Source organism: Pseudorasbora parva, chromosome 9, assembly GCF_024679245.1.
Source record: "Pseudorasbora parva isolate DD20220531a chromosome 9, ASM2467924v1, whole genome shotgun sequence".
NCBI lineage: Eukaryota > Metazoa > Chordata > Actinopteri > Cypriniformes > Gobionidae > Pseudorasbora > Pseudorasbora parva.
Window position 1 is genome coordinate 11,121,288 of NC_090180.1, and position 14,079 is coordinate 11,135,366.

The following is a 14,079-nucleotide window of genomic DNA, read 5'->3' on the forward strand; positions in this document are numbered from 1 at the left end:
GTGCTTTATGCACAATAGTAACTAATTATACTACAACAATACAAAGTTTTGATTATTAATATATATAAGGCTCCCCAACATGTATTTATAAATGTCTATGCCCCTGGTCACCTTACTTTATGATGCACATTTTATAATTTTCTTAATTTTATCTTCATTATATATATATATATTAAGAGGTGTAGACAAATTTGTAATTAGTTACCACAATTCACAACAATGACGACACAAACACAATGTTTCCATAAACACTTTATAATAGGATTTTGATCTAACAGGTAAACACAGTTCGCTCCATGACATGGCTTTTTCTCTTAAATACTTTCCATTCTATAAAGAAAACTGTAAAAATATTTAATCATAACTAATTAAAAGTTCTCTGGGAGAAAGAGAGGGTGAAGGATGGGCAGTTGTATTGTGGACCTGATGGGGCTCTGATGATTTCGGGCGGATGGAGGGAAGAGCAGCAGCAGGAGGCGGGGCTTCACCGTGATGATGGCGTGGTGTTGCCATTCAGAGCAAACCTGGTACAAAAAGAAGTGTCTTGCAGTAAAATGTGACATTTACACTCATAAGAGACAAATTGATGGACTTCTTTTTCAATTCATGGACTTTTCAGACTATAAAAATAAACGAATAAAAGTGACTTAAGTGACATGACTGAAGAGACTATTTGACATGTTTCTACCCCAAACACTGAGACACTCAGTGTTTCTGTGACTGTCCAAAGCTTGTAAATATACAAGGCATGCAGTTGGTTGTTAGTTGCTAAGAATAAAGATCTGCGTGCATGGTCTGATGCTCATGGCACAGGTGCACACAGGGCGTTTCTGAATACACTTGCTAGTTCAACGCCAGGTAAAAATATCCACAAGGGTTGTACTTAGTCTTGAGTCATTGGTGTGTTTTGGGCATAACGTAGCCTGACAAGCCAGACCCACATCAAGATGTTTGGTCTGGAAACTCACCATTGACAGGGCTCAATCCGAGGGGCGGGATAAACGATTGTCTTTCAAACTCCCTCTGCACGCAATTGGATAGCGCTACAACCAACCAGAGCAACGTGAAGTGGAGCTAGCTGATAGATTAAACATTCGCCGTATCCGGTCGGCAAAACTCTGAACACATCATGCCTTTTTAAGAATGACTTCAGTGCTGTTCTTTTCACAGAGAAAAGCTTAACTCCCAAGTCTTCCAGAGTCGTGGTCAAAGCTGATTCGAAAGACTGTGTTTACTAGTAGCACGCAAGCACAAGTCTGCGGTCACTATGTTAAGCCCCGTCCACCGACTCTGTACACGATGTGATTGGCCTGACCAGAGTTTGGCTTTTACAGCTCAGAAGTGTATTGAGAGCTGCTAGACAATACTCACGGCAGATTAGATTTGCTGCCGCTAGGGTGTGTCTAGATTTCTAGGCTAGGCATAACATGTAATAAACCAATCACAGTCTTATCTCCCATTCCCTTTAAAAGCCAGTTGCGCTTACACCATGGTGGATTCGCTATTTTTATGGTGGAATGTTCAAGACATTCTTGAACTATGTTTCTCTAGAGAGGAATCCTTTTATTTTTAATATTTAAAATTGTTTGTGTGCTGTTGCGAGTCCCTGTTTGTGTAACAAGCAGTGTACGTACATTGTGCACTCAACTAAATGCCATATTACTAACGCACCCTTAAAATAACAAAACACTGAGCTATTGACTTTAGACCAGGTTTTTGTTGGTCAGTCATTTTCCTCAAAATAACATTGTGCCAACAATGCACCTGAACACAGCCCTTTTTCAGATGAGCTCGCCCATGGGTGAACAGATGGGTGTGAGTGCATTTGCTATTTAAACAACATGGAGCTGGATGTGAAAATGATAACTGTGTCAGGCTGAAACTAGCAACAAAAAAAACAAACAAAAATGCGTATAATAATAAAGTATATTATAGGGCCCTTTGAGTCCAAGTCAAGTCTCAAGTCTTTGTTTTACTTTTAACAATAGTACTTGCTAGTTTTTGTAATTAATGTTTTAAAACATCAATACTGATTTCCCCTTCAAAAAATTCTAATAAAGCACACAAAGTATTTCTTAAATCATTGATTTATTTTTATTCACAATCAAAAAAATATTACATTCAAACTATATAACATTTACTATTGGGAAAGCAGGGACAGTCACCATGATAATTTTTTTTTTTTTTGTATTTTGAGCTATTTGAGTTTGTAGTTCTCAAGCAATGATGGGTAATGTAGTCTTGCAGTGTGCACTGGCGGTAACACAACCCATGTATAAACAAGCGTTACAGTAAACAACACAAAGAGCAACATCCCCGTGCTGTTTGTGAAAAGATGTTATAATAAATGCACCCCAACATGAAAAGGACATGGAAACATGTACTTCTTTAAAATGGACAGCAATCAAGCCTCTTGACAGCTTTGTAACACTCCAGCTCCCCTTTAAATGAACTACTTTTCAAATGAAATGACACACACAAGGATTATCACAAGGCAAACCTTGGCTATATCGTTACTATTTGTTGTTCATTTATATAACAGCACTTTTCCAAAGGGTGATGAATATGCGAGCCCTCAGATGAGTCACGGTTGTATATGAAATTGCTGGCTTGGTGTGTTTGCTGCAGCACATATTGATTTGAAATGAATGAATTAGGAATTAATAGGAATTTAGGAAAATGTTTCATGCTGTCATATGGGGTAGTAAAAATAGAACGCAATCGGGAATGGTATGGTTTGTGTGTATTGTGTCTTTGATCAGTGTATGTAGGCACCAGAGTCCAAGACAAATTTCCCCATTGAGGACAATAAAGCGCATTGAATTGAATGCCGTCCCAAAATGACTTGTTTTTCATGAATCTCTGTCATGTCCAAGTCAAGTCTTGAGTCACTTCCATGAATCCAAGTCAAGTCGACTTAAATCGAGTCTGCGACTAGAGACTTTCCATCTTTGGTCATAACATTCAATACCACTTCATGCGGATCTGCTCACCTGCACACTCTCTCCATCATATGTGTGACCAGGAGGTCAGAGATGCCAGGACAGGACTCTTCTGCCAGGTTGAAGGCATTCTCCAGCTCCTCTATGGCACCCATTCCTCCTCCACATGCCCTTCTCTTCTCCTTCAGCTGGAGAACAGATTGACTTACATTTAACTCTATAACATAGAGTTGATCACTCTTTATTACTTTACTACTACATTATCTATTGCCACCGTGATAACTCGAGTCAGGAAAGGTTATAAGAGGTGAGAGTTTGATATTGTGTGTTTTTACCTCTCTGAAGATGGGAGAGACCAGCGCTGACAAACATTGTGACTTAGGCAGCCTCTTTACTGTCTCAGCTGCCTGTAAAACAAATTTGAATGCAAAACATTACCTTTCATGTAGGGATGTCAAAAGTACAGGTACTTCAGTACAAGGTCAAGACTAAAATAAAATGGTGTAAAACCATTAGTATTATTGATATACTATTATAGTTTTTTGTTAATATTTAGAATTTTTAACACTTTATTTTCATTTCAGCTTTAGTGTACGTTTTAGTAATTTTGTTGTTTTTTCCATTGAAAAAAAAAAGAGTCTAGTTTTTACGTTTTAAACCAAATGAAAATGAGAAATGTTGTATTGGCACATTCTGATGCAGGAATTGTATCTGTATGTACACTGGGCTTTTGCAGTGTAAATGCAGCATAATAGACCTTATATTATCATATATGACATTTTAAAGAGAGAAAAAGGAACAGTATATGCAGAGTTTTTAAAAATGTAATTTTTTAAATGACTTGCAAAAATGGTATTAATACTGTGTCCATAAAGAACAAACTCAAATTTCAAAATAAATCATGTGTTTCAGATACTTTCATGTCATTAAACATATGGCACATTCCTCATGTTTTATGCAATATTTGCATATTTATTGAAACAATAGCATGTTTAAACAAAAAGGTAATAAACACAAGAAAAATAAGCACACTTACAGTCATTTGTAACATATTGCGATATACACACTATAATGTAAAGATCCGCATTATTCATCAACAGTAGATCATGAGCAGGGATGCCATGTTAAAACCCGCCTAATTGCTAACCAAAACTAGCCCAATTGCGTTCCAGGGAGTAAAAATCACTTTTCGGGATGATTCGCTTTACCTTCGGAAAAAGTGTAAAACTAGCAACACTTGACATAAAGGCATGGTATTCATCAACAGCAAACTGCTCTGAAACCGCAAGCCCATAAAAACATGCAACAGTGCTGCATTTTGACCTTAAATGTGAAACGCTCACATTTATTTAATTAAAACACATCCTTTTGAAGTTTAATAAATCACATTAGGCCATGTATCGTGAAATGTAAGACCTCATAAGACCTGCAGGAACCCTGGGAAAAAAACACCCCCTACTCACCACTTGTCTTTATTTCTGACTGATTATTTGAATAAGTATGTGAAACATTTCAAGCAATGTTGCTTCTTTTGAGAAATTAAACATTTCATTGTTTTGTTTAAGGTGCACTGGGTTAGCCTGACAAGCCAGACCCACATCAAGACTATTGACAGGGCTCAATCCGAGGGGCGGGATAAACGGTTGTCTTTCAAACTCCCTCTGCACGCAATTGGATAGCGCTACAACCAACCAGAGCAACGTGAAGCGGAGCTAGTTGATAGATTAAACTTTCGCCGTATTCAGTCGGCAAAACTCCGAACTAGGGCTGCACGTTTTCAAGTTTTTCATTAACCGTTAACCGAGGCCCTTAGCGGTTAATACTCGGTTAACCATAGTGTGCGTCAGGGTTATTTTTAGCTTATTAATTTGACGACCGCCATCTCTGTAGTGAACGCGCCTATATAGAGAAATGCACATCATGGATTACACAATCAGAGAGTAGCCTATTTCTTTTCGTTTTAAATTGTTAAAAGACATTTCAAGTTTCTTAAGATCTATTTCATGTCTGCGAGGCGTACGCTGAGTTTCGTTAAATTAGGATGAGATGCGCTCCAGTTTACGAGCAATGCAAGTGGCCGCGAGGGCGCCTGCAGGATTAGGGCATTAGTAAAATATGCAGCCGAGAATGATTCACAGCGTTTGACTCGAGCGGCTGAGCCTCTCCCGGAAGAGAGTTCAAGCATCTGTGGACTCGTCCCTTCAGCTCTGGCCATCTTGCTTTCAGTCCGCGATTAGCTTTTTTGTTTTCTTCATTACAGTTAAAGTAACGTCTGCTTTTCTCTAGTCATTCACAAGTTTCTCACTTAAAACTTTCTTTCTTCTGCTCCGTTATGCACAATGCGCGCGGCTCGCGCTCTGCTTCTGCCCTAATGCGACTTTTAGTCCAGTGCGACGTATGTTATTTTCCTCTTCATGACAAATATTTTGACTGATGCGACTCATACTCCGGAGCGATTTATAGCCAAAATACTTGCATTTTGCCCCGTCACTCTCATTTTTAAAGTGCTCCCACGCTTTCTTTGCCCCCTTCATTAACCGCTTAGAAAGCTGGTCATGACTTCTTCTTGTGGATATTACAAATGTCTGGGAGTGCTCTGGCGGTCTATAGGGGTGCAAACATATATTACAACTAAATTCAAGGCACGTCATTGACGCCACTTAACCGAGCAAAATGTTTCACTCGGTTACGCAATTTTTAACGGTTAATCGGTCAATCGGTTAACCATGGACACCCCTACTCCGAACACATTTTCCCTTCTTAAGAATGAAGCGCAACTCTGCCATCATTATGTTAAGCCCCGCCCACCGACTTTATACACGATGTGATTGACCTGACCAGAGTTTGGTTTTTCCATCTCGCGAGTCTATGGAAAGTTGCTAGACGACACTCGCTGCAAATTAAATTTGCTGCCGCTAGGGTGCGTATAGATGTCTAGGCTAGCACTGTGTGCATTTTTGCGGCATCTAGTGGTAAGGTTGCAAATTTCAACCACCGACCCCTTACCCCTCCCTTTCAAAGCACAAAGCTTTGAAGCTACGGTGGCCAACACAGAACAAAGATGTCATCTGAGACAGCAGAGAGTGACTAGCGCTCTGTAGCGCTCAGTTTGTCCCTTTAGGGCTACTGTAGAAATACTGCAGCGCAAAATGGCGACTTCACTGTAAGTGGACCCGTGGTGTATGTAGATATGTCTCATTCTAAGGTAATAAAAACACAATGGTTCATTATGTAAGGTCTTTATAACACTAAAAATAGTTATGTATATTATATACATTTCCGTCACTAGATCTCCATAAATACTACAAACACTGTAATAAACTTTTTTACTTCAATTACTTTCAAGGTGGTATCAAAATTGGTATAACAGTAATATTTCAACACTAAAATTTTGGTACTGTGAACTTTGTTCCTTTTTTTCTCTTTTTTTTTATCTACAATGACGGCACAACTCCAACTGATGCATTTCTAAAACAAATGTTGATTTTTGAAATCCTCACCTCTGAGTCTGTGTTTGTGTAGCCCTTTTGGAGCTTGTTCATGGAGCTGGGTCGAACTGTGGGGAACGTCCAAATGGGACACTGGTCTCTGTCATCATTATCGCCATCCCTGTGTATTTGAGTATGTGGAGAATCAGAGGCTATAACTCATGAGGATCAATTCACTAGAGATCTAATTAAAAGGACAAGGCTCAAGTAATAGGAAATGAATAATACATCATGATGAATTAGAGGACCGTTATTGATTGTAGAGTATGCGCATTATAATAGATTGATGGATGACATACATGTCAGAATCATCAGAGCTAGACTCGTCTCCGTGGCCTTCAGACTTCCAGCGGCGGTATCGGTCAATCAGCTCTGTTAGATAGGAGGTTTTCTTGGTGTAACGCGTGATGAATTTGTGCTTCAGTAACTCCTTGGCGGTGGGCCGCTGCACATAACCAGAATAGTGATTCCTTGCTCAGGATACACAAGGTTTTTACCGAGTCATGTCAAAAATCTTGAGATGTCTGACAAGAATGAGTGCTTGATCATTTCATTTAAAGAGTTGTGTGCTATATTTCAGCTACTTTCCTGTTAAATATTTATTTGGTGAAATATTGTTAGTATTAAATGAACTGTTTTCTATTTTCATATATTTTAAAACATTATTTATTCTTGCGATGCAAAGCTGAATTTTCAGCATCATTACTCCAGTCTTCAGTGTCACATGATCCTTCAGAAACATTTCTTACTATTATCAGTGTTTTGTTGCTTAATATTTTGTGGAAACAGTGATAGACTACCATTCAAAAGTTCAGGGTAAAATATTTTTTTTAAATGTTTGGGTTAAAGAATTTTATACTTTTCAAAAATAACATTTAATTGATCAAAAATGTATAATGTTACAATGCATATGTTACAATAAAATGCTGTTTTTTTACTTTATATTCATCAAAGAAACCCCCAATATATTAAGCAGCAAAAACTTTTTCAAAATTGATCATAAGAATTTATAATAATTGAGCAAAAAAAAAAACAGAATATTGGAATGAACACTGAAAACTGGAGTAATGATGCAGAAAATTCAGCTGTGCCATTAAAGGAAAAACATACATTTTAAAAGTACATTAAAGAAGAAAACAGCACTTTTAAATTGTAGTTATATTTCACAATATTACTTTTTTACTGTATTTTCCCATCAACTAAACGTGTTTTGACCAGTATACTGCAGTTATCTGGAGAAATTCAGTGCCGAATACTCACAAAGCGAGGGTCTTTATTGAGGCATGCCTCCACAAACTCTTTGAAGGGTTTGCTGTAGGAGCCCTCCAGCGTCGGGGGAGTGTTCTTGGGAATGAGAAACAGCACTCGCATCGGATGCAGTTCGGAGTTTGGGGGCTCCCCCTTCGCTAGTTCAATAGCTGTGATTCCCAAGGACCAAATATCTGCCTGCAGCCAAAAAAAAAAAGCAAACCAAACAGTCTTCATTGATCCCAACTCATACAAATATGTATATGATTAGCTGCTACTACGCTACAATGTAAACTCTGTTAGTGACTGGTTTCCATGCCTACCACTTAAAAAAAAAGAAAGCTGAATGCTTGGGAACAGTTTTACCACCCCAGCCTTTCTGCCAGAGTGCTGAACGTGTGTTTTCACAGCTCTGCAGACACATTCGCATATTAATATTCATATTGTTCTTTTGCACACTGAGAAAAGTCCATTTATCGGGATCTCCGCACCTTAAAATCATACGCAGACTGTTTGATGACCTCTGGAGCCATCCAGAAAGGAGTTCCCACAAAAGTGTTTCTCTTGATCTGGGTGTCTGTGAGCTGTCCCGCCACCCCAAAGTCTGCCAGCTTCACATCCCCCTGCTCAGACAGCAGCACGTTGGCAGCTGCCACAAGACGTAACAGGAATCATCAGCACAGAGTTCAGATTTCACACAAAGCAAATGATTAAATATGAAGCCATTTCTAGCTGGCCTGATTGAGTAGGCAGGTGCGCATGTTATCACACCTTTGATATCACGGTGAATCTTCCGTTCCGAATGCAAGTATTCCAGCCCCTTCAGAATCTCCCTCAGAATAGTGGCGATGTACGTCTCCTCTAGCGGTCCTGGTTTCAACTGAGACGTGCGGAGGAGAGTAGAAGACAATTTCAATTTCTAAGTCGGAAGCTGAAGATTCTTACGATCACATGAAAACACACAAGCCACTGTTACTCTACTTACAAGATCTAAAGCAGAGCCGCCTCCTAAATACTCCATGATGATCCACAGCTTAGTTCCCTATAGACAAGGGCAAAAATAACAAGCACCGTTTCTTCAAGTGTCACATGACATTTGTTGTATTTAGTGGTCATATTTCAATATGACTCCACTCCAGTAGCTATTTTATCACGTGGCTTAAAATAAAGGTTCTTTATTGCATTGATGGTTCAATGAAGAATTTTACATCCATGGAAACTTTTATCATTGCACAACAGTGGAAAATGTTCTTCAGAGTAAGAAAAAAGATGGTTATTCAACCTTTAACCGTTGAGTAAAATGTTTTTGGGGCGCCTGAAATTGTTGTTCAGTGGCATTGCTGTGAAAACATTTTAGGGGGAAAGGTGCAGAAGAATTTGTCAGAAATCATGACAGATCTGGAATTTTGCAAGTATGTCAACATAAAGAATGGAGATATTGCTATCAGTGTGTAAAATCTATTTAAATTATATAAAAAAAAATATTAAAAAAAAACTGAGGATGATACCATTTATGTGTTTCACATTCTTTCTGGGAAAAGAAAGCATCGCTACAACTTCTGAAAGTGACCAGCAGTGTTTTGGAAAAAAAGAATGTCACAAATGACAAATCTGACAATATAATTTTAAAATCAATGTAAACAAACTAAAAATGTAATGCCAATATTTAAAATACCCAAAACCCTTTGCTTGACTTGATAATATATAGTTATATCAACCTAAAACTGAACATCAAGAACATCCAGATAAACAAAGACTCCTGAATGGTGGATGACTATTTTTGTTATTTAAATTTATCTTTGTTATTAAAAATAACAACTAAATACAGTCGTACTCATCAAGACGGCCATTTTGACATAACTGTGTGTTTATATTCACAATGTTGAAGTAGCCTTTTATATATATATAATTTTTTTTCAAAACGTTATTCCAATTTAAACAGGACATTTAATGAGAGAAAATTATAGGGAGAAAAAATATAGGGTGAGATTGATATTATTTATAAGAAATGGATTGGACAATGGACATTAATAATTAAATGAGTTTGGGAAGGGCTCAATGTTTGGCATAGCCCATTAGCCCCTGCTTGCAGATGCAGTCATTATTACAATATTGAGCAGCAATAAGCATATTTTTCCTTTTGACAACCATTCAAATTAGTTGAATATTGACAATTTTTGTCAAGCAACATTGAATCTGAAACATTTCTGATTCAATGTTTTTTGTGCATGCGTGTGTGTGATGCAAACAGCAAATCAGCATTGTCATTTCGGTTAAGGTGATTGACTAAAAACAACCTGGCATCAGAACCGAGTAGCCATGAGTAAATATGACAGAATTCAAAATCACGCACACTAGCTAAACAAGAGCTATTGAAATGAACGGGAATGCTAACAGGTATCTCTCTCCATGTGTTACACTGAACTCCTTGTAGAAACCTAGTTAGTTGGCCATTGGTAAACATTATTCAATATCTCACATGGCTTAAAGGGATAGTTTACCCAAATATTATCCCATAATTTACTCACCCTCAAGCCATCCTAAGTGTATATGACATTCTTCTTTCAGACAAAAAAAATTGGAGTTACATTAGAAAATGTCCCGGCTCTTCCAAGCTTTATGATGGCAGCCCAATATTTGAAGCTCATCCATTATAATAGTAATCCATACAGCTCTGGGGGGTTAATACAGGTCTTCTGAAACAAATTGATGGGTTTTTGTAAGAAAAATATCCATATTTAACACAAAGTAAAACATCTAGCTTCTGGAGGACCACTACAACAAGAAAGTGTAGTCTCTCTCGTAGCTTACTACATAATTGTCCAACGTCATCGTTGTGGCAGTTTTTTTTCTTTATGTGTTAAATATGGATATTTTTCAAACAAAACCCCATCAGTTCACTTCCGAAGGCCTTTATTAAGGACATTTTTTAATATAACTCTGATTATAACTTCTGTCTAAAAGAAGAATGTAATATATATCTAGAATGAGTAAATCATGGGGTAATATTTATTTTTGGGTGTACTAACCCTTTAAGAGGTGACAGCGAAGAAGGAAAGTTACTTCAGAAGAAGAACAAGGTATTACATTTTGATAAAGGGTAAAATAAAATTATTTTGAATAATGCATTGATAAATAATTTCATCATGCATTAAGAAACTGATTTAATGTTCATTTTAAAAGATGTTATAACATTCAAAGCAAAAAAACTCTTACTATTGTTTGTCTGTACACGCCTGAGATCCCAAACAATGGGAGAGTGTACCTTCAGATATGAGCCATAGTATTTGGTGACATAGGGGCTGTCACACTGGCTGAGCACCGTGATCTCCTGCTGAATGTCCTCGATCTCATCTTCCGCCTCCTCCAGGTCGATGATCTTGATGGCCACCACCTCTTTAGTGCGATTGTTGATGCCCTTGTAGACCTCACCAAAAGATCCTTTTCCAATGCGTTCCTGCTTTGTGAAATACTCCTCCGGGTCAAGCCGGGAATTCTGCGCGTGAGAGACAGTACAGTTATGATGTGAGATACAATGAAAGGTTTAGAAGAAAATCAGTGAGCATTTACTATGGACCCTTGTAGACTCCATCATCCTTTGGGATGCTCTACTTTGTATGTTTGACCAACATATTAACTATTTACATATATAATAATATACCAGATCTAAACTAAATGAAACAGATAACTTATGACATGAAATGTAACAATAAACAGACGTTTCTTTATCCATTAGGATATCCATTAAACCCAGACACAATATAATATCAAGACAGCCTTCAATTACTCTAAATAGAGAATGTCATGACATGACAGGCTCACCAAACATCACTGAGATTTTAGTGTTTATGAGATTAATACCAGAGTAAACAGACCCGACTGGGCAACGGATTTACCTGGTTCTGCATGTCGCGGAGGTGCGCCATCCTTACGGCAGGTCGGTGTGGATGAGAGCAGATGAAGCCCTTTCTGCCAAAGGAGGGGTGCTGTAAAACTCTTTAAGGTTTTTCCGTTCCTCCTCCGATCCCCTGCTTAGCTAGCTAGCTTTTACATACAAAAACACCTCTGCATGTCCTGTCCGTCTGCCGTGTTTTCGGCCTCCAATCCCCTGATGGCGGACCCCGCAGCCAGGCGAGAATGACAGTTAGGTATCGTGTGACTCCATGTATGAAAGTTTCTGCGTAGAATATCGCTTTCCGCTTGAAACTGGTTTAAATTGATCAACGCACGTTCGGGCGGCTCTTCATTTATTGCTTGCGGGAGAACAAAATAATAGCAGCCACAGCGCACGCGCAGCTTCTGATTCATGGAACGGGGGATTGTGGGAGTTGTAGTTATACTTGCAGCAGGGACAGGGTTTAACATAAACATGAAAACATTATGTAAATTTCAGAACTCAAAACTTCCTCTTAGTAAAACATCAACAATACAAAACAATAAAGCATTTATGTGCAACAAGCTGCAAAAAAATGATTTAGTTTAGCTTAGTTATTTAGTGATTTCTATTGGGTGATGAGAAATGGCCCACACAATGTGGTAATATCAGGGTAATATGGAGAAAGCAAGATAGATGCTATATTTTCTAGACAAGCAAACAACTAATGACAAGAGTAACATGAGGGTAAAATTGCTTAATATTGTGATGTCCCTGGCTGCATGTGGCCCATATCCTTCAGAAGGATCCCAGTGTAAAAGTTAGCAAGAAACGGTGATTATTCTTTTCTTCCTTACTGTGATGTATATCTGAGTTAAATGGCTTCTCAAACAAGAAAAAATGTCGGACTTGATTGTCAATTTAGTTTGGAAGGTTGTCCCGCCTCATGCCAGTAAACATGTCATCATAGAAGAGATGTCACTGCAAGAGGGAGGGGAAGTTATTTTGATTAAAGATTACATGGGGAGATGTATTTTTAAAAAAGAATGATGTTCATGGATAAATACGTTATTATAAATACTGCAATATTCCATTTATTTATTTATTTATTGTTGCGAATTTTCCATTTTGATTTCGTGGTGACTTTAAAAGGCGCACTATGTAGTATTTTTGCAGTAAAATATCCAAAAACCACTAGGCCAGAGTTATATATTTTGTTCAGTTGAGTTCTTACAATACTCCAAATGTTTCCAACTATTTGTAAATTCTGAGAAAATTGCTATTTTAACCAAGGAACCAGGACGTTTGAGTTGCCTGTCAATGGTCATATCTGCGTTACACTCGGTTTCTAGTTTTATTTGGCAGAAACACTTTACGCTTTTTTTGTAACATAATTTTTTTTGTAACATAATTTTAAACATAGTTAAATGTATCTAATATGATAAGCTGCGTTACCTCATACTCATGACCAGAAAAGCGGAAATGGCGCCGGCGACTGTGTCCTTTCATAATAAAAGTCCTGCTGCTTGCGAGCCGTGTGTGGCTCAACAATCGGTCCTGCTCTGCTTCATACTACAGTAACGTTAATAATCACATCAATGAATATGATTTCTGCCCGAGTCCTATCCCAATTCTTTTCCACCAGCTATAAGGTGAAGAACACATGTCCCAAGATTCTGCACTCAAACTTGGCCTCATCAAACTACGCCTTTGTCTTGAATAGGTGCCCTCTAGTGGACGGAAAAGTTATATAGCTTTAAAGTCAACGTGAAATGGAAGTCGATAGTCTTACTTATTGTGATGTTGTGAGGCTTGTGCACAATTCAGAATTGAATTTAAGAATGGCTCCCAAATTCCAATTCAATTTTTGAATTTGAATTGATGTCAAAAACAGGATGTAGAATTACAATTTGAATTTGAATTAAAGGAAGTAGAATTTAAATTCAAGAAAAATATGCATAATACATAATATAATAATATAAATAAAACATTTGAAGAGCTATTGAGAATTAGATCATCAATGTTGCTCAGTAAGTTTTGCATTGGAATTAATGATAACTGCATTTACAACAACTTTGTGTTCCTTTTATTACTTTGAAATGAAAATAACATTGGAACAAAACTAATTAAACAACATTATTTCAAATCATCTTTATCTATATTTTGGAACAAAATGCATGCAGGGTTGAGGAATGACACTGTAAAAAATGAATCATGGGTCTTGTAATTTTTACACAAAAAAATAAGGTGATAATTAAAAATAGTGTGTATATTTATGTTTATTATTATTATTATTATTATTATGTTTATTATTATTATATATTATTTATAAGAAAATTGTGGTTCAATGTTGTATAGAAATAAAACCAAGAGATACACTTCCTTATTTTTTTTAAAGGAAATGTAAGCAATTTTGAGGCTTGAATTGAGGAACCAATTAAGCTGATAAAATTAAGGAAAATAAGGTTACTTGTTTATTTTAAGAGACACCATTTTTAGTTCCGAGCATGCTTTGCACATGGCTGGA

General features: G+C 37.4%; 1 protein-coding gene across 1 annotated transcript; it reads right to left on the minus strand.

The window, feature by feature from the left end:
• Positions 1-239: 239 nt before the first annotated feature.
• Positions 240-11,990, minus strand: stk25b (serine/threonine kinase 25b). Its single transcript, XM_067453886.1, has 11 exons — positions 11,575-11,990; positions 10,944-11,174; positions 8,664-8,720; positions 8,450-8,558; positions 8,170-8,327; positions 7,691-7,876; positions 6,730-6,875; positions 6,443-6,551; positions 3,278-3,349; positions 2,994-3,130; positions 240-524 (listed from the first exon to the last, which is right to left on the minus strand). The coding sequence occupies exons 1-11, from the start codon at positions 11,602-11,604 to the stop codon at positions 485-487; spliced, it is 1,275 nt and encodes a 424-aa protein (XP_067309987.1). The 5' UTR covers positions 11,605-11,990; the 3' UTR covers positions 240-484.
• Positions 11,991-14,079: the final 2,089 nt, after the last annotated feature.